Below are 20,524 nucleotides of genomic sequence, written 5' to 3'. Positions count from 1 at the left end.
ACACTTTAGGGAAGAGAGGTTATTTCTCAAAAAACTGATGGGAATATTAGTTTACTAGTAAAAATAAAAAAGAAAGCAAGGAAGAAAAGAGAAAAGTAAGAAAGGAGAAGAGGAATGTTAGTTTCTCTTACCCTACCACCAAAATAAAGTTTAAAAGGTCCAAATAATGACAGCAGAAAATAGCTGAAAGAAAATATATATAACTATATAGATGGAAAAGAACTTTCAAAGCATAAAAGTGATAAGAAAAATCACCAATGATAAGATAGATTTTTAATACTGCAAGAATGTAATATATAATTTAGTGATTAATCAGCAAATTTTATTGATCACTTATTATGTACCAGGCACTGTTCTAGATTCTGGAGATGTAGAAGTCAACAAAATAGACAAAAATACCTGTCCTCACGAACCTTATATTCCATTAGAGAAAAACAGTTAATAAAAAATATATAACTACATGTAACTAAAATATGCACCATGCTACATGACATGAAGAAATATTAAGTGGAGAAAAGAGATAGACAGCATGTGTATCGAGGGTTGTTGGGGGGTTGGGGGCTGTTTTAGACTGAATGGCCAACAAAAGCCTCGCTGAGAAGGGGAAATTCTAGTAAAGATGAAGGAGGGATAAGAGCAAGCCATATGGATATTTAGACCATTCTAGGCAAAGGGAATAACAAATGCAAAAAGCCTAAAGTAGGAGTATAACTAAAATGTTCTCAGTATCCAGGAATCCAGACATATGACCCCAGGCAGGATACTGGAGGAGGTTTCCTTGAAGAAACAAAATTGAAAAAGATGTACAGATACGAATATTGGAGGCTTATTTAATGAAACCAGAGACTCCCTGTTCAATCTCCCACTAGACAAGCACGCCCCCATCCATGTATTCAGATCTTCCAACCAGCTTTTAGAGCCTAATTCTCAAATGTGAATAAACATTCATGGATCATTTGATAAAAGCCTGCAATGTGAAAGGCAGGTGCCAAATAAACAAAAGAAAGGAGATCAAAGGAATCAAAAACAAGTCAGAAAAATAAACTTCCAAGAATCCACAATTGATATCTTCAGGGAGAACAGTGAGAAAAGGCCATTCATGAAACAAGAATAAAATGATGTTAAAAATGAAATTCAAGGAATAAAAATAGGTGATTGCATATTGACAGTACGATAGGAAAAACTTATAACTGAAATAGAACCCCTGGAAGATAAATATTTAACGTTGGAAAGAAATCTCCCAAAATGTACAACAAAAAAGCAAAAAGATGGAAAAGAGAAATAAATCAATGAGAAAATTAAGGAATCAGTCACTTAGTTCAGGCGCTCCAATATCTGAATTACAGAATTTCTGAAAGAGAGAAAGAGAGGAAATTAAGAAAGAAATACTATTCCAAAAGTGAAGGATTTGGATTGCTAGAAAGAGCCTATCAAGTACCTAGCACGATAAATGGGAAGAAAAGAAAAAAAAAATTCACATAATGACATCTCAGAACATTGGGGATAAAAAGAACTAAAAATTTCTATAAAGAGAGGGGAGGGCTTCCCTGGTGGCGCAGTGGTTGAGAATCTGCCTGCCAATGTAGGGCACACGGGTTCAAGCCCTGGTCTGGGAAGATCCCACATGCTGCGGAGCAACGAGGCCCGTGAGCCACAACTACTGAGGCTGCGCGTCTGGAGCCTGTGCTCCGCAACAAGAGAGGCCGCGACAGTGAGAGGCCCGCGCACCGCGATGAAGAGTGGCCCCCACTTGCCGCAACTAGAGAAAGCCCTCGCACAGAAACGAAGACCCAACACAGCCAAAAATAAATAAATTAATTAAATTAAAAAAAAAAAAAGAGAGGGGAAATTTTACAAGACCATATGCAAAATGATCAGAAATCAGAATGAATTGAATTTCAACATTCTGAAAGTGATTTCCAAACTATAATCAAGATTTCAAATTTCTCCCTCCTATGCACTCTTGAAACATGGGTAATCATTAGTCAAATCTATTTCACCTGCCTTCACTAACCAAGGTCGTTTTAATTGTTGCTACCAAAGATTTGCATGTACTCCAAGCAACATGTAGCCTAAACAATAAGATGTTTGCCCGAGTTGTTTTCCAGGAACTTGGTGTCAGGGGTGTCTAGTTTGAGTTAGCTGGTTAAGACTGGAGAGGACCCCTTCCCCTCCAACTTGCTCCAATGTGCAAGTGTGGTGACTTTTTGACGTCAGAGGGCTGAAAACACCCTCAGATCATGCTAAGTGCCTCCATTCTGGAACAACGATTCCCCACACCTTTTTCCAGTCACCTTGCCCCAGGCTTCCATGCCTCAGGCCACCCTACTTTTTTATTCTTTATCCAATAAACACCCCAAGACCCTTGCCTTCAGGGAGATGGATCTGAGATTTGTTCTCCTGTATCCTCACTTGGCTGCCTAATAAACCCTCTCTTTGCTGCAAACCCCAGCACCTCAGCATTTTGGCTTGCTGCAAGATGGGCAAAATGAACCTAGTTCAGTAACACTCTTTCCAGGAAAATATCTTCCCTTTCCAGAAAGCACTATAAACAAGCACTGCCCACACGATCAGAGCATCCAATAAGCTTTTTAGAGCCTATCTCTCAAGTATGAACAAAATTCAAGGACTGCTAGACACTTCACGGGACCTAAGAAACAGGGAAACCAATACAGGAGAGAGAAGAATGAAATTCTCCAGGAAGGTGGTGAATAAAATCCTAAGTGCTAGGTGTACAGTAGGCTCAAAAACAACCACTCTCAGGTGGAACAGGAAAATGAAGAACTGAGGAAGGGACATCACATGGGAAGGAAAGAGAAACTGAGAGATTGTCTGATGTATCTGACCATATTGAGAACAGTTGTTTAGAGATACTTTGAAGGAAAAAATGATTGAAGTATAGAAAATTCAGCAAATGAAAAATGAGATAAATGTTAATTCTATAAAATTGTACAGAGAAATAAAATCACAATAACATATTAGGCTTGGCTCTCAACAATATTTATATAAATATTTTTCATATATGTACAATATGTAAACAATAGTATAAAAACCACATAGTTAACCAATAACGGTGATATAACTATTAGGAGGAGAAAAGGAAAGTGTGTGTGTTTGTGTGTGTGTGTGTGTGTGTGTGTGTTAGGGGCACAAAGGATAACGTAACAGATGACTTCCCATTTTCCATAGTAAGAAGTGAAGAAATAAGTCCTAACTTTGATAAATAAAGAAATAATAGCACATTTTGACATGTTAGGTAAAAGCCAGAAGAAACAGCTAAAAAAATTGAAGTAATTGCCTTTGGGGCATCAGACTTCAGCTGGGGTCAAGGAGTAAAGGAAAGAGGGGCTATTTTTTGGCTTCATATATCTTGAAGAAATCTTTTAAACTAAGTACATGTATTATTTTCATTAAAATAAAATTGAATTTAAAGAAGAAAAAGAAAAGAATCAAGAGCATAAAAAGATATATGCATAAAGATATTTATTAACACACATCTTTTAAAATACTGAAAATATTTTTTAAATCTAAATTTCTAAAAGAGGGTACAATTAAATAATTTCAGTATTCCATAGTTGGAACAAATAACAGCTAACAAAATCTGTGTTTGTCAAGAACATTTCACGTGGAAAAAAAGTTCTTGATATAATATTAGGTGAAAATGCGGGAAATAAAATTATGCATAGTAAAATTTCAAATTTATGTGTATAAAATCCGGAGGAAAAAAATTAGAAGGAAATATGTGAAGCCATTAGCACTGATAAGCCTTGACTGATCATTCTGATAGTACTTTTTAGACTTCTTTGAATTTTTTCAAATTTTCTACAAAAGAGGTGAACAACTTTTACAATCGGGGAAAGATGACATTTAAAGTAAATGGATTTGTTAATGTGAAAGCAAATTCCACCAACCAAACAGGGCCAAGTAAAAACAATTATCTATTAACTCTGGAAGCACAGTTGAACATTGTGTGTTAGGATCACACAATTATCTACTTGACACCTTAGTCCTCAAAAGGATCGGACACTGGACAAGAACATTTCAATGAGAGAGTCAGAAGATGTTTGAGTGATAAACCCAGCAACTCCTTCCTAGAGTGGATGAGTAAAGGACAATAGCCCTGAGCCCTGTATGAACTAAAAACGCATGCCACTAACTTCCTTACCTAAAGAGACCTCCAATGTTTTAGCCTTATGTCCCATAAGTTAACTTTCAATAGACTTCATTTCCTTTTGAGGGCACAAGGATTTGTTGCTGTTGAAAAGCTTTAGGGCCTACTTTTGAATATTTGCCTCGTCTAAGAGAGGAGGAAAATTTAGGCAACTCCAACATAAGTCGGAGGGATTCAACAACAGAGATTCAAACAAATGATAGTTATGGAGGGTTTTAGCTTTAGAACAGGACAGCACTGCAGTTTTCTAGCTGTGTTTCGAGATACCAGAAAATTCAGAGGAAGACAACAGCAGGGTAAGAGGTCCCTACTTCCTTACTTCTACCAGAGCTACTCCGCAGCTCGCATTTTGAGATGTCTCCTATGAATTCTTTTGAAGAAAGAACTCTGCAGTTAAGAACTAACTCTCTGAGCTCAATCATATAGTATCAGTCTACCTAGAAATTAGCTGCCTGTCTCCACATCCTTTAGCCTGTGTTTATATAATTCATACACTCCATTTAATAAATTCCAGCCCCCAGATTAGACCGAGGTATGTGATTTTAAAACATCCAGATGGCCATCACACTGGACATGTCAAGAAGGAAACATACACGAGTAATATGATTGATGCCTGAACCTACCCTCTCTTCAACATGATCAAATAAAACGTGAAGAATGAGTATGTCAACTGGAGTTGATATTATGACATCCATGATATAGACATTTCTGTGTTGCCTACATGTCCCTACCATATGGATGCAAACCTTTCTTCTCCCAGTCCTAGGCTCCATCTTGATAGAAATATACTCAAAATAGCTACAAATTTGGCCCATCCCATTCAGAACCAGCCCCTCTCCTTCCCTAGTCAGGGCCCTAAGTATTCATGCTATGATTACTATATATTTTCCATGATTTGTCCAGTACTTTAAAAATACAGACTTGGCCAGAAATAATTTTTAAGTTAATTATGTCCTAGAATCACCTACCCATACAGTGTACCGAGGCTCCAAATTACCACAGTCCTTCGCAAAGATGTAAGAACAGTTTCCTGGGAAATAATAGTAGATGCCATCAAAAGTTTCAAAGTGGTACTGTCCCCAGCTTTTGCAAATCCCATCTCTGCCACTGCCCATGTTTGGCACTGAAAAGAAATAGGATAATATTTAGTAGAATAAAACAAATTATACCTGTTTCTGGCAAGGTTCAGTCATGCTAGGTAATTCTAATTTTCATTAAAATAAATGTTTTCTTCTTTGGTGGACAATATCACAGGGAAAAATACCTAACAAAATTACCAACTACTCTCAAAACTATCAAACTCTTCTGAAGAAAAACATGGTCTCCAAGTTGTTTTGAAGAAAGGATTTATGTTAGAAACTTCCTTAATTTTTGCTTCCAAACAAAGACTCTGGAAGAGATGAAGAGAGGAGATAATGACAAAGTAAAAGAAGGTGATAGTGATAAAGCAAATATAATGGCTCAGAAAGAAAGAAATGTCACCACTAAGTGTTCTAAAAATTAACACTGACAGTGTTCTAGTCTCTGCAATTCTTTCAAAAATAATAGCATCCACAGAGAAAATTAACCACTGACCAAAAAGTCATGTTTAGAAGCCTGGGACCTGGGGATGGGGAGCATTAGTCATCCAAAGTATGCTGGAATTTAGGAATTCATGACTTCAAACTGGTCACATTGTAAGCAGTGTTTGTCTTAAAGCATACAACTTTATCTCCTGTTGCCTTCATGCCTATCTCCCTTTATACCTTTGTGGGTCACCTTCCATTCCATTTTGATTTTGTAGACCCTTCCTTCTAGATTAATATGAAAATCAGTGACATTTACGGAGCACTCAAAACGTGTAATACATATTGGTTAAGACATTAAAATGTGTTAATATACTCTATAAAGAGCATAAAGATAAGGCACAATCATTTTATCTTTTCTTTTTGTAATTTACCTAAATGTATTAGGCTTGGCCAACTTTGGCCTTTTCAAGAAAAAACAGAGTTATTCATTATTCAGGCAGTCTTCTCTGATAGTATGCCTTACCTCTGTTGCATATTTTCATAAAATCTTGCACTTCCCTTTACAGAACGTCACAAGTGTAATTACTGTGTATCTGTTATGTGTTGGTCCCCCTCCTCTAGACTGTAACCTCCAAGAGGGCAGAAACATGTCTATATTACTCACTCTTCCCAGTGCCCAGCCTGGAATCGAGTAGATGCTTAATAAATACTCATTAAACAAATGAATGCTTTTTAGTCATTATTGATGTAGGGTCCTAACCTAGACACCATGGATAAAAATATTTTTAAGAACCTTCTGCCTTTGAAGAGCTCTCAACACTATTTCTCTTTTATGTACAGAATGTTCCATTAATTCAAAGTCAAAAAGAATGAGTGGCTCCAAATAACAAATCTAATTTATAAAGCAAAAGAGAGATGAATTGGAAGCCTGCTTTAATGGGCCAGTACCATTTAAAATGGAAAAAACACTTGAATCGCATCAAAAACAAAATAAAATACTTAGGAATAAACCTGACCAAGGAGGTGAAAGACTCATACACTGAGAACTATAAAACATTGATAAAGGAAATTGAAGATGATTTAAAGAAATGGAAAAATATCCCATGCTCTTGGGTTGGAAGAATTCATAGTGTTAAAATGGCCATACTACCCAAAGCAATATACAGATTTAATGCGATTCCTATTAAATTACCCATGACATTTTCCACAGAACTAGAACAAATAATCCTAAAATTTTTATGGAACCATAAAAGACCCAGAATTTCCAAAGTAATCCTGAGGAAAAAGAACAAAGCAGGAGGCATAACCCTCCCAGACTTCAGTCAATACTACAAAGCTACAGTAATCAAAACAGCATGGTACTGGCACAAAACCAGACATATGGATCAATGGAACAGAATAGAGAGCACAGAAACAAACCCACACACCTACGGTCAATTAACTTTTGACAAAGGAGGCAAGAATACACAATGGATAAAAAGATAGTCTCTTCAGCAAGTGGTGTCAGGAAAGTTGGACAGCCACATGTAAATCAATGAAGTTAGAACGCAACCTCACAAAAATGGCTTAAAGACTTAAATATAAGATAGGACACCATGAAACTACTAGAAGAGAACAAAGGCAAAACAATCTCTGACATAAACCATACCAATGTTTTCTTAGGTCAGTCTACCAAGGCAACAGAAATAACACAAAAATAAACAAATGGGACCTAATAAAACATAAGTTTTTGCATAGCAAAGGAAATCATAAACAAAATGAAAAGACAACCTACGGACCGAGAGAAAATATTTGCAAATGATGCCACTAACAAGGCCTTAATTTCCAAAATATACAAACAGCTCATACAACTCAATAACAGAAGAAAAAAAAAAAACAAAGAATGGGCAGAAGACCTAAATAGACATTTCTCCAAAGACATACATATGGCCAACAGGCACATGAAAAGATGCTCAACATTGCTAATTATTAGAGAAATACAAATCAAAACTTCAATGAGGGGGCTTCCCTGGTGGTGCAGTGGTTAAGAGTCCGCCTGCCAATGCAGGGGACACAGGTTCCAGCCCTGGTCCAGGAAGATCCCACATGCTGTGGAGTAACTAAGCAACTAAGTGGTTGTGTGCCACAACTACTGAGCCTGCACTCTAGAGCCCATGAGCCACGACTACTGAGCCCATGTGCCACAACTACTAAAGCCCGTGTGCCTAGAGCCCATGCTCCACAACAAGAGAAGCCACAGCACTGAGAAGCCTGAGCAACGTAACGAAGAGTAGCCTCCACTTGCCGCAACTAGAGAAAGTCCGCACGCAGCAACGAAGACCCAATGCAGCCAAAAATAAATAAATAAAATAGATACAACAGTAAAGAAATTTTTTAAAATGTTTAAAAAAAAAAAAACTTCAATGAGGTAATACCTCATACCTGTCAGAATGGCCATCATTAAAAAAATCTACAAATAACAAATGCCAGAGAGGGTGTGGAGAAAAGGGAACCTTCCTACACTATTTGTGGGAATGTAAATTGGTGCGGCCACTATGGAAAACAGTATGGAGGTTCCTCAAAAAACTAAAAATAGAGTTTCCATAGGATCCAGCAGTCACACTCCTGGGCATATACCCAGACAAAAACTATGATTCGAAAAGATACATGCACCCCTATGTTCATAGCAGCATTATTCACAATAGCCAAGACGTGGAAACAACCTAAATGTCCATTGACAGATGAATGGATAAAAATGTGAAACACAAACACACACATACACAAACATACACACACACACAATGAAATATTACTCAACCATAAAAAAAGAGAATGAAATAATGCCATTTGCAGGTACGTGGATGGACCTAGAAATTATCAAATTAAGTGAAGTAAGTTAGAAAGAGAAAGACAAATACCATATGATATCACTCATACGTGGAATCTAAAACATGACACAAATGAACCTATCTATGAAACAGAAACAGGCTCAGAGACATAGAAAACAGACGTGGTTGCCAAGGGGGAGGGGGGCAGGGGAGGGTAGGATTGGGAGTTTGGGACTAGCAGATGCAAACCATTGTATATAGAATGGATAAACAACAAGGTCCTATTGTATAGCACAGGGAACTATATTCAATATTCTGTAATAAACCATAATGGAAAAGAATATGAAAAAATAATAATATTGTAAATCAACTCTAATTTAAAAATTAAATAAAAATTTAAAAACAGAAAAGAAAAAACACTTGAGGAAATAGAGTTCAGTGAGAAGTTAAAGTGGGCATACTCATTTTCTTTCACATTGTTTCAAAATTACTGGAAATAAATTGTGGATACTCTAGTTAATACACAACATTATTGTACCAACTCCCAAAGAATGAACACTAATACAGCAAATTATGCCTTCATGTTCTCCACGGCATCTCATAATTCTCTCATAAGTATCCCTGAAACTTACCAATCTGGCACCGTGTCCCAAGTGCCTGAAATATTTGACAGTCACATGTACCAGCCTTAGAACAGAAAGCTCCGTTAAGGCATTCATGAGGACAAGAACCTGTAGGGCAAAAAAATAAGTTATCTTCTGGTGTGCATCAGTTTTTATAAACATAAATCTGTCAAGATTTACCTTGGACTAACAGTAACCTCTGTTAACTAAAACAGAACCCTGGGCCTATTGCCTTGATGAGCTAAAGACTTAAGCCCCTTAAGTCTCTATCTAGTTCATTTCATTATGTGTGCCGTGAAACAAGAAAGACAGGCTTTCACATCTCAAACTACCCTGAGAGCAAAGGTTAGCCTCCTTCAAGCAATTGAAAGGTCAAGTTCCCATGTAAGGAATCCCTGTCCCAGATGATGAGAACCAGAAATACACAAGCTGCAGATGATTCCCTTGACGGAATTTGGCACGTCTTATCAGCTACTTCTCCAGGAGCAAGTGTTGTATTAAAGAAAAACGTCCATCATTAGCTCAAGGGATCAGGCACAATATATAATAGAAATCACAAGGAAACTACTTTTTTAAGAGAATGATTAAACATTCCATTTGAAGTTTGTGTATTAATCCTCAGGTTTAATTACAAATGGATGCATTCTTTCTGACCCATAGTTAATTTTAACGGGGCAAAGGCCAACGTCACTGCTGGTTGTCACCAAAAATATTCTTTCTTTCATGGCAAGAAAAATCACCCCAAAGAATTATGTTGAAAAGAGGAAGAAAAACTATGACCTCCTTAGTGAGTTTTAAAACTGCAGATGAATCACAGTGAAAATTTGTCCTGTAATAAGGAGAACACAAGAGACAACTGGCAAAACTCAAGCAGAAAGGATTTAAGTAACACATCAATAGAATTAGAGAACATCTCTGAGTGACCGTAAAGTGTTTACTAAAGATTGGCCTTCTCCGGAATACGGTCAGGTCATGAAAGGCACTTATCTAATTGCGGTATTTTAACCACAGCTCTGCAGAAGGCAAGAATTTTAAAACTCTATTATCCTTTCACCTTAAAATTCATTGATCTAAAATGTCTCTACATTTAAAGACATACAACTCTCTAAGTATATCTTAACTGAGGAGAAATGAGCTGCTTTAACTTTAATCATAAATATAGATTAAAATGATGTTTTTCATAAATTTAAATGCAGTTTTCTTTTTCTAGGGCGGCATATATATTTTCAAATTTTATCTTAGGTTACAATCTTGTATTTTTCCAATCAATAAGTGTCAAAGTAATTATGTAAGCAAATGTATCTCCTTCAAAAATTTAGTTACAACCCTGTGTATCCTCCTGAAAACAGATATCAAAACAAAACTAGTCATAAATCCCTGCTATTCTAAATGCAACAAAAAATTCAAATTGAATTTCAAACTACCATTAGCATTCTGCTAAATGGAAATGGAAAATTGGTAAGCAAAAATAGCAGTGTCGGGATTCCCTGGTGGCACAGTGGTTGAGAGTCCGCCTGCCAAGGCAGGGGACACAGGTTCGTGCCCTGGTCCGGGAAGATCCCACATGGTGCGCAGCAGCTGGGCCTGTGAGCCATGGCCACTGAGCCTGCGCGTCCAGAGCCTGTGTTCCGCAACGGGAGAGGCCACAACAGTGAGAGGCCCTCATACCGAAAAAAAAAAAAAAAAGCAATGTCAAAGAATCGAGGAGCCAGTAATTGATTCAGAAAAAAAGCTCCTGATACCCAGTGATATCTTTCCTGGTCATATAGTTATCAGCTTTGTCTAACTGCTTAACCTTGTGTATTTCCAAATATAATTCAAATTTCTATATGAAGTAAACAAACTATTACTAAGTACTATTACCACCCTGGCTCAGTTTCCTTCATGCATTATGTGGAAATCATTGAGAGTTGATTCACTATATCCCCCAAAAGGGTCTTTTGAGAAAGCAAATACAAAAACATAGATGTAGCACTAACCTTTTATTTTACTCTCACCCCAATTAATAGCTTCATGGAAGAAATACCTTGGAGAAGTTGCTTCAAACTTTAAAAGAAAGAAATAAGAATTCAAGAGAATTAAATTATTTAATTCAAGACAAACATGCAATTGGAAAATCTGGAAAACAGCTACAAACACAGAAATTATAGAGAGCTGACTCCATATTTCCTTGGGTTATTGAGGCAAAATCTTGGAGAGGCAGAAAGGGCTCCGCTAAGGTTGTACTTAGATCTGATTTCAAGGTTGATTTTGCTTCTTACCTGAATTTGACAAGTCCTTTATGCTCTCTGACCTCAGTTCTGCCTCCCTGCCCTCCTTGGAAAAGAGCCTGGTCAGAATCTAATCTTTGCATTAACTGACTGCTTTGCCTGCAGGAGTAGCAGTTTTTTAATACTTTCAAGTGCAGATGGGTCTGGAGAAAATGCATGGGACCAAAGGACCAACAGACAGTGATGTACCCACTTCCTGCAGCCCCATCTGTGCAGACACCATCCACAGAAGCCTCTGCTGCTGAAGTGTGAGTGTGACACCCTCAGTCTCCAAAGAGCTGACACTTTAAAGTTCGTAGAAATTTAAATGTATCTGTTTATAGAGCCCAAGGCACTTCAGGGTAATCATTAAGATCATGAATTATAGAATCAAACAGATCTGGATTAGAGTCCTGATTCTGCCATTACTAAGGCAAGTTTCTTAACTGCTTAGTGCCTCCTTTTACTTGTCTGTAAAATGGGAACAATGACACATATATACTTCACTGAGTAGTTCAAACAATAAATAAAATAATGTATATAAAGATTCCAGCATAATGCCTCACACATAAAAAATTAGCAAGAAAGAGATTTACATTAATCTAAGCAACCCAGATAAAACCCTAGGATTTCTAGAGGTTAATATGGAATAGTAGCAAATAGCTGTGGATTATTAAAACTAATCAGTTATGGATTTTTTACTCCAACTTAATGCCAATTTAGTGTATCATCTTGGGCAATGTCCTTTCCAACAGCATTTTTACATTCACCAGAATACACATTCCCAAAATTTGCCTCATAATTGTCAAATTGAGGACCAGATGATGTTAGAAAAACTGGAAAGAGTGAAGGATAAGAAAAAAGGGTGATAAATATTATTCAACATAGTTTTGGAAGTTTTAGCCACAGCAATCAGAGAAGAAAAAGAAATAAATGCAAATAAGAAAAGAAGAAGTAAAACTGTTACTGTTTGCAGATGACATGATACTATACAGAGAATCCTAAAGATGCTACCAGAAAACTACAAGAGCTAATCAATGAATTTGGTAAAGTAGCAGGATACAAAATTAATGCACAGAAATCTCTTGCATTCCTATACACTAATGATGAAAAATCTGAAAGAGAAGTTAAGGAAACACTCCCATTTACCATGGCAACAAAAAGAATAAAATACCTAGGAATAAACCTACCTAGGGAGACAAAAGACCTGTATGCACAAAACTATAAGACACTGATGAAAGAAATGAAAGATGATACAAACAGATGGAGAGATATACCATGTTCTTGGATTGGAAGAATCAATATTGTGAAAATGACTATACTACCCAAAGCAATCTGCAGATTCAATGCAATCCCTATCAAACTACCAATGGCATTTTTCACAGAACTAGAACAAAACATTTCACAATTTGTATGGAAACACAAAAGACCCCAAATAGCCAAAGCAATCTTGAGAAAGAAAAACGGAGCTGGGGGAATCAGGCTCCCTGACTTCAGACTACACTACAAAGCGACAGTAATCAAGACAGTATGGTACTGGCACTAAAACAGAAATATAGATCAATGGAACAGGATAGAAAGCCCAGAGATAAACTCACGCACATATGGTCACTTTATCTTTGATAAAGGAGGCAAGAATATACAGTGGAGAAAAGACAGCCTTTCAATAAGTGGTGCTGGGAAAACTGGACAGCTACATGTAAAAGAATGAAATTAGAACACTCCCTAACACCGTACACAAAAATAAACTCAAAACGGATTAAAGACCTAAATGTAAGGCCAGACACTATCAAACTCTCAGAGGAAAACATAGGCAGAACACTCTATGACATAAATCACAGCAAGATCCTTTTTGACCCACCTCCTAGAGAAATGGAAATAAAAACAAAAATAAACAAATGGGACCTAATGAAACTTAAAAGCTTTTGCACAGCAAAGGAAAACATAAAACAAGATGAAAAGACAGCCCTCAGAATGGGAGAAAATATTTTCAAATGAAGCAACTGACAAAGGATTAATCTCCAAAATTTAGAAGCAGCTCATGCAGCTCAATATCAAAAAAACCAACAACCCAATCCAAAAATGGGCAAAAGACCTAAATAGACATTTCTCCAGAGAAGATATACAGATTGCCAACAAACACATGAAAGGATGCTCAACATCACTAATCACTAGAAAAATGCAAATCAAAACTACAATGAGTTATCACCTCACACCAGTCAGAATGGCCATCATCAAAAAATCTATAAACAATAAATGGTGGAGAGGGTGTGGAGAAAAGGAACTCTCTTGCACTGTTGGTGGGAATGTAAATTGATACAGCCACTATGGAGAACAGTATGGAGGTTCCTTAAAAAACTAAAAATAGAACTACCATATGACCGAGCGATCCCACTACTGGGCATATACCCTGAGAAAACCATAATTCAAAAAGAGTCATGTACCACAATGTTCATTGCAGCTCTATTTACAATAACCAGGACATGGAAGCAAACTAAGTGCCCATTGACAGATGAATGCATAAAGAAGATGTGGCACATATATACAACGGAACATTACTTAGCCATAAAAAGAAACGAAATTGAGTTATTTGTAGTGAGGTGGATGGACCTAGAGTCTGTCATACAGAGTGAAGTAAGTCAGAAAGAGAAAAACAAATACCGTATGCTAACACATATATACGGAATCTTAAAAAAAAGGTTCTCAAGAACCTAGGGGCAGGACAGGAATAAAGACGCAGACATAGAGAATGGACTTGAGGACACGGGGAGGGGGAAGGGTAAGCTGGGACGAAGTGAGAGAATGGCATGGACATATATACAATACCAAACGTAAAATAGCTAGCTAGTGGGAAGCGGCCGCATAGCACAGGGAGATCAGCTCAGTGCTTTGTGACCACCTAGAGGGGTGGGATAGGGAGGGTGGGAGGGAGACGCAGGAGGGAGGAGATACAGGGATACATGTATATGTATAACTGATTCACTTTGTTATAAAGCAGAAACTAACACAGCATTGTAAATCAATTATACTCCAACAAAGATGTTAAAAAAAAAAAGGGTGATAAAGAACGTGACTTCAGGTACAATCCTCTTTTCAACAGATTCCTGTCTCCTTCCTACATGGTAAAAGTTTTATCTTGGCAATTTGCACTGCAGTACTTTTTCTTTTAAAGGGCAAACCTGCCCCATGGCAGACAAAAGGATTCCCACACTCTCTCACCACTTCAAGGCTCTTTTCCAAAGTCCTTGGCCCACATCATGTCTCCAAGTTCATTGTCTCCTGCTTTCATTCCTCCAAGGTTTTGTCCTCACTGCTCAATCTCCTCTTTTTTCCCTTTCCTCCCTCTTCAAACTAAGTCAGACTCACAAAAGTCTATGACTTGGATTCCCTCAAGACAAGTCTTATTCTCTCTTTAGCTATATTGTCTGCAACTGCCTAAATCTAACACAACAACCAATATTACTGGGCACCAAATTCTTCTTACTTTGGTGCTAATGAATCATCACTGATGCTCACTAAAAGTGTATAGTGACTTCAACTCTGTCTCATACAGGCTTATAAACTAGAACAAATTAGTTAACCTGTTCAGCCTCAGTTTCCCAATCTGTAAAACAGAATAACAATAACTGCCTCACGGAATTGTGAGGATTAAATGAAATGGGATAAGTAAATCACCAAAAATAGTGCAAGGCACATAAGTGTTGTAAACATGTTACCTACTTTTATTATTAAGCAAAAACTGAATACACTTGACAACATTAGACCAAGGCAAAAACATATAATTTGTTTTTCACTCCATATCCTCTTACCCAACTCAGGCTACACCTCCTCCATGAAAATCACAATAAGTACTTAGCACACCAGCCCCCTGGTTACCACAGCATCCTAATCTCTGCAGCATTCCACTCATCATACTATAACATTTCATGTTAAGACATGACACACAGCTTTTATTTTTATAACAGATCTGAACTCAGAATGGCACATCTTACATTTATAATTGGGAGCTCTTTCATTTTTTTGTATCATACAAATAATGGCAAAAATTGGTGGTGTCTTAGATTCGATGAACAAGTTACACAGAAATGACTTCTTTACAGCTCTACCTCCACTAGACACTGAATTTCTAGAGAACAAACACTGCTGTTCATGGTTATACCTCTAGTATGGTCCTTTGTGTGTTGTCAACAAATACCAACTGAACCAGAAATAGACATTATGCAAATGGGAATGATTTGCCTTCCAAAGCTGTTTAGAACCATGACTATAAAATGTTCTGTTGATGCCCCTCCACTTATCCTCTCATCTCACCTTGGATTTCACCTGCGTCTAGGTTTCTGTGCACACTGAGACCCTCAAGCACCGGCTTCTTTTTGTCTCTGCCTTAGGGTAGAGTCCAAGCAGGATAGACAAGAGAAATGACTTTCAGGGGATTTAAGTCCCCCCAGAAGCTGCCCTCAAGGAATGAGAGGCAGGTGCTGGTGGATAAGTATATCAGCTCCCCCATCCCTTGGAGAAACAATTCTAAAACACTGTACACAGTTCCTCAGAGGGATGCCAGCAAGACTGAGCCCCAGATGCCTAAAGCAGGAAGGCCCCTCATTAACAGAGCTGTGCTGGATTTTCTCCCTTCCTAGTCTCCCTTTCCACTCTCCGTCACTCCTGCACATACAAACTGTATGCAACCTCTAATAAATAAATAATCTGCCCCTGCTTTCAGGAGAAGAATTTTGAAATGTGATGCAAATGCAAAAAAATTGCAAGCAGTGGGTGCATATATTCACATAACCGATGAAAGAGGACAACCCATTCTTCCTCCATGCTGATTACATCTCCACAGGAGGCTGAGAAGCACAGAGAAATACAGTCTTTAGATGAGAAATCACTGTAGCACACAATTACACCATTGACAGGAGTCTGTGTCTACCCTTTCTCTGGTCATTGTTATCTCATTGCCAACATATTCCTGAGTCCTTATGTGCACATTTATCTGTCCATCAGTGCTCCGTCTTCCTAGAGCAGGGGAGTGAATCTGTGGACAAGAATGGCCTCATAACAGATGAAATTTCAATCCTAAACAGTGAAACGCATGATTGCGACCTCACTGCCCTTCTTTAACATTTCTTCCCTTAAAATTTGTTCAGATGTTAAGTAATGTTGGTGCATGTTCTCTAGCTGCAGGAAAGAGAAGGGCAAGTGTCCAGCTATTCATTCTCTCTAAAAGGGAAATCAAGGCAAGTGTGTTCCTCACTTATTAACAAAAGGGAGGTATTAAGATAATTCTAGGGGGGTAAATTATACAAATGCTAAAAACATCCAAATGGTCAACAGTAGAAGCCCATCCACAGGCTGTTTCATGTGACACCTGTGGGGGTATATTTCACAGGTTCTTCATCTAGTGGGTTCTACCAGAATGCAGTTTTTCTCAAAATTGGATTTTCTGCTGAGTCATGTTGATATCTTTTTGTGGCTAATATGGTCTACTGGCCAACTTGACATTTCTCAGAGAAAAATCATTTTAACCACTTCACATGATACATAGGTACTTAAGTACACAAAATACTCTTTTTAAGAAAAAAAGTGTTTCCCTTCCATAGACAATCCTTTGCCCATTCTAGTGCAAAGAAAGAGCTCCACTCTTGATAAGAATAAATTAGTTCTGCCTTCTGAATCATCACAACAGCATATCAAATCTGCCCTCTATTTTTTTTCAATTCTCTTTAAGTTCACAAAATATTAAAAAAACCAGGCATCCATCATAAAATGCTAATAGAAATTGACTGCAATTCAGCATGTGACAAAGACCTTGAATATATAAGCTGTTTGCTACATAAATACTCAAATCATATTACTTTCCAAAGAAATGTCTTAATATTGAGTTAGGATTCTCTATCTTAAATGAAGAAATATTTTTTAAAATCCACCCATTTAAACATTCCAACCATAATTTGAAGATATTGCAATTATGTTATCCAATATCCTTTATATAGAGGGACCCAAGCAAAAAGGCCTCCTCAAATTCAGTGCTACCCCACCCCTCTAAAAAAAGAAAGGTCACCTCTTCATCAATGCCTGTAATTTAGATTTATTAGATAATATAAAACCCATTTGTCAGGACACTAAGACACCTCTGATGCCCTTTTGTGGTACTTTACTCAGATCACGTACACCTTTCTCTGCCCCTCTTTGCTTGTATTTGTCCTATTAACATTGTGCTTAATTTTTAAACCAATTAAAATGTTTTGGCAAATAGTGAGATTAAATCTCCCACAAATTCTGGGAGCCTATCAGTAGGGAACCGAGGTGAATAGCAAAAAGCATCTGACCACAAACAAGTAAATGTGAGCTAAGCCTGAGCTGGAGGGTCACAGAACAGCACTAGAGAAGTTACTTTGCCTCTTCCTCCTCTTTCCTGTCTTGTTTTTAGCATTTTATTCGCCTCCACAAAGGACTCATTGTTGAAGTGACAGCAGAGGCCCAAAGCAGGATGGATTGTTTCTCTGCCTCTCTCTCCTTCTGAGGCATAACCTACCTGGGCTGCTAAAAGAGCTCTTTTCTGTTGATTTTCATTAAACCCGTTTCTGGAAGAAAACAAAAAGAACTTGTATAGTCAAAGGCCCCTAGGCAACCTGAACAAGCCTTTCCCAAGAGAGAGCTGGTGTTTTCCTCCTGATTTCCATCACTTTATCAAAGAGGTCTTTCTTGCTTTAACATTGAAAAGGTCCCCCTCCCCGCTTTGGAGGGGTTAGATTTGGGTGGTGGCACTGTCTCATTTTACAAAATTTGGGAGTGTCCCCAGATCTCTCCAGTCTCTGATGTAAACTGCATTTTAGGAAGGAACTTTGAGATAGAGAAATAAACAAAATAGTGTAACAGTGTAGCACTAACATGCATGATAATTTCTCCACATGCCTTCATAAAACTGGTGAGATAAGTATTCGACAAGTGCAGGTTCACGTTTTTCAAACATAATACTCGATTCTCTCTCTTTCCATGTCTTAAAGGGCAGATTAACATTCATGAGCATAAGCACATCAAACTGTGGGTTATCAAAATCAAACAGTAGAATTTTTGAGTAGAATTCCATTTTTCATTAAGATCAGTTTAGTCCAAAAAATGATTTTCATTATTTACTGCTAGAAACATTTTATTCTTTTATCATTAAAAATGTTTACTCTATGTTAAGAATACAGCACATTTCTAATCAACAATGTACATTAATAATAATATGAAATAGGAAATTACTGAATATAACTTCTTTTCAAATCTTTGAAGTGAAAATGTCCCCTTAGTATCTACAGTCATTGGACACCACCAAAAACTCCTCTTGTAATTAAAATGAAAGGAAATATTTTTGTTTCATAAATAAGGAACTGAATGCCTAGTGATTTTTAATTTGTGGAAATGTTTTAAAGAACTAAATCTCATGCCCTTATTTTGTAAAATATTTAATTTATTTTTCAAAAGCAGATACACTGACCTGCTGAGCTTTGCTCATTCCAATTATCTTTATGTTTTAGAGGACATAAAGAACAAGAAATACTCACTTTGATGTTCTCGTCAAGATGGATGAAGTACAAATATAACCTGCCAGAGATAAATATATATATATATATATATATATATGAATGAAAAAAATTATCCAAATATCTTGATCACATGATCTGATTATAAAACAGATCATTTAAACCTAAATTCTGAAACTTAGACTGAGTTTTGCTATTAGTTATTTTACATTTTCTAGAGGATTTTGACCAGCAAATTCCCTGTGAGACATCAGGGTGACCAGTAATTCAGAAAGAATGGGCAGTGTACCTTGATTTATACAGAGACATGATACAGTGGAATAAGCACTAGTCCTGAAGTCAGAGATCCAAGTTTTAGTCCCAGTCCTACGACTTAGTAAATGCCAAACTTAAGCAAACACATCACAAAATAACAGTGGTAGCCAGGTTGATCTTCAAAGTCCCCTCCAGCTCTCGCTGCTCTAAGACATTTTCTCCTTGGAGTTTCAGTCACTACTAGGATTGGAAGATAGTGTCTGTGACCTCGCTGGTCTTCTACACTTCAGTAATTTCTCCCACTTCCTCTACAAGCCCCAAAATATACAGCCCTTTTCAGGGACTAAAAGTTAATAACTGAATGTAAATAAATGCTTTCTGCCATAAAAATCTTTTATAAAAATTAATTTATAAATATTGCTATAATATAATTGAAAATCAATGCTTAGTCTCAAACATTAAAGTCCTTCTTAAAACATTCCTTTACCATTCTTTGGGTTGATGGCATCAAGAAAGTTTAAGTACTCAATGTCTCCTTATCTTTTATAAAATTTCAAATGTTTAAATTACACAACTGTTTAAAATCATTATTTAGAAGAGAAAAAGTTAGAATCAGAGCTTATTCCAGTACAGCTGCATATCATGATAAAATCATGATTTTAACATTTAAAAAAGAGACTCAGAAAATGAAAATCAGAAGTTCCAAATTATCTATATTATTAAAAATTTTCCCAAAAAATGATCTGGGTGTCATTTAGTATATACCCATCCTAATGACTTGGAAATGTTTTACAGTATAAGAGGAAACAGTTTCTACAATTTACAAGGAAGACTAAAATACAATAAAATAAGGTAAAAGTTTAACATGAGTTCTTACCTTGTAATGAAAACAGCAGTATATGAAGCAAGAATATACTCCAAGGTATCATTAAATTGAGTTTTCTCACAATGTTCATTTCAGTATAGCCTTTCTCCCTGAAATGTAACCAAATTGTTGGTCTTTACTAAGATGGCATCTTAGAAGTATGAGTACTTGTAGAGTGCTCAAATTCTTATAAATATAGCTTTGTAATAAAGTAATTCAAAAAGCAATTCCAGGATTTCTAACCACATACAGCATCTGAAGCTTTAGAACTTGCAGGCAACCCTTTGGCTGAATCTCTCATTAGCAATGCATGGCAGCTTCTTACTGAGCCGGTATTAGTTACACCCTACCCGACTCCTGCACATCATACGCCTTTTTAGCCTATATTAGCCTTTTATGACTTCTAAAGTCAGTAGCATCAAACAAACAAACAAACAAAAAACCCTGTTATCTCCTGATGTCATAAGAGATAAGCATTATTCCTAATTAGTGATCTATTCCATGTTTTATTCATAAAATA

General features: G+C 36.9%; 1 protein-coding gene across 1 annotated transcript in view; it reads right to left on the bottom strand.

Annotated features, from left to right (window-relative positions):
• Positions 1 to 20,095, bottom strand: part of OTOGL (otogelin like) — a 149,428-nt gene extending 129,333 nt beyond the window's left edge. The window contains 6 exon segments of the mRNA XM_067697438.1: positions 5,140 to 5,294; positions 9,119 to 9,217; positions 11,089 to 11,155; positions 17,891 to 17,939; positions 18,906 to 18,945; positions 20,017 to 20,095. Of these exon segments, the coding sequence (XP_067553539.1) occupies positions 5,140 to 5,294; positions 9,119 to 9,217; positions 11,089 to 11,155; positions 17,891 to 17,939; positions 18,906 to 18,945; positions 20,017 to 20,095 (489 nt within the window).
• Positions 20,096 to 20,524: the final 429 nt, after the last annotated feature.

The sequence above is a fragment of the Pseudorca crassidens genome, chromosome 11 (assembly GCF_039906515.1).
Source record: "Pseudorca crassidens isolate mPseCra1 chromosome 11, mPseCra1.hap1, whole genome shotgun sequence".
Taxonomy (NCBI): domain Eukaryota; kingdom Metazoa; phylum Chordata; class Mammalia; order Artiodactyla; family Delphinidae; genus Pseudorca; species Pseudorca crassidens.
Note: the sequence above shows the minus strand (reverse complement) of the source record. Positions and strands in the feature narration are given on the sequence as shown.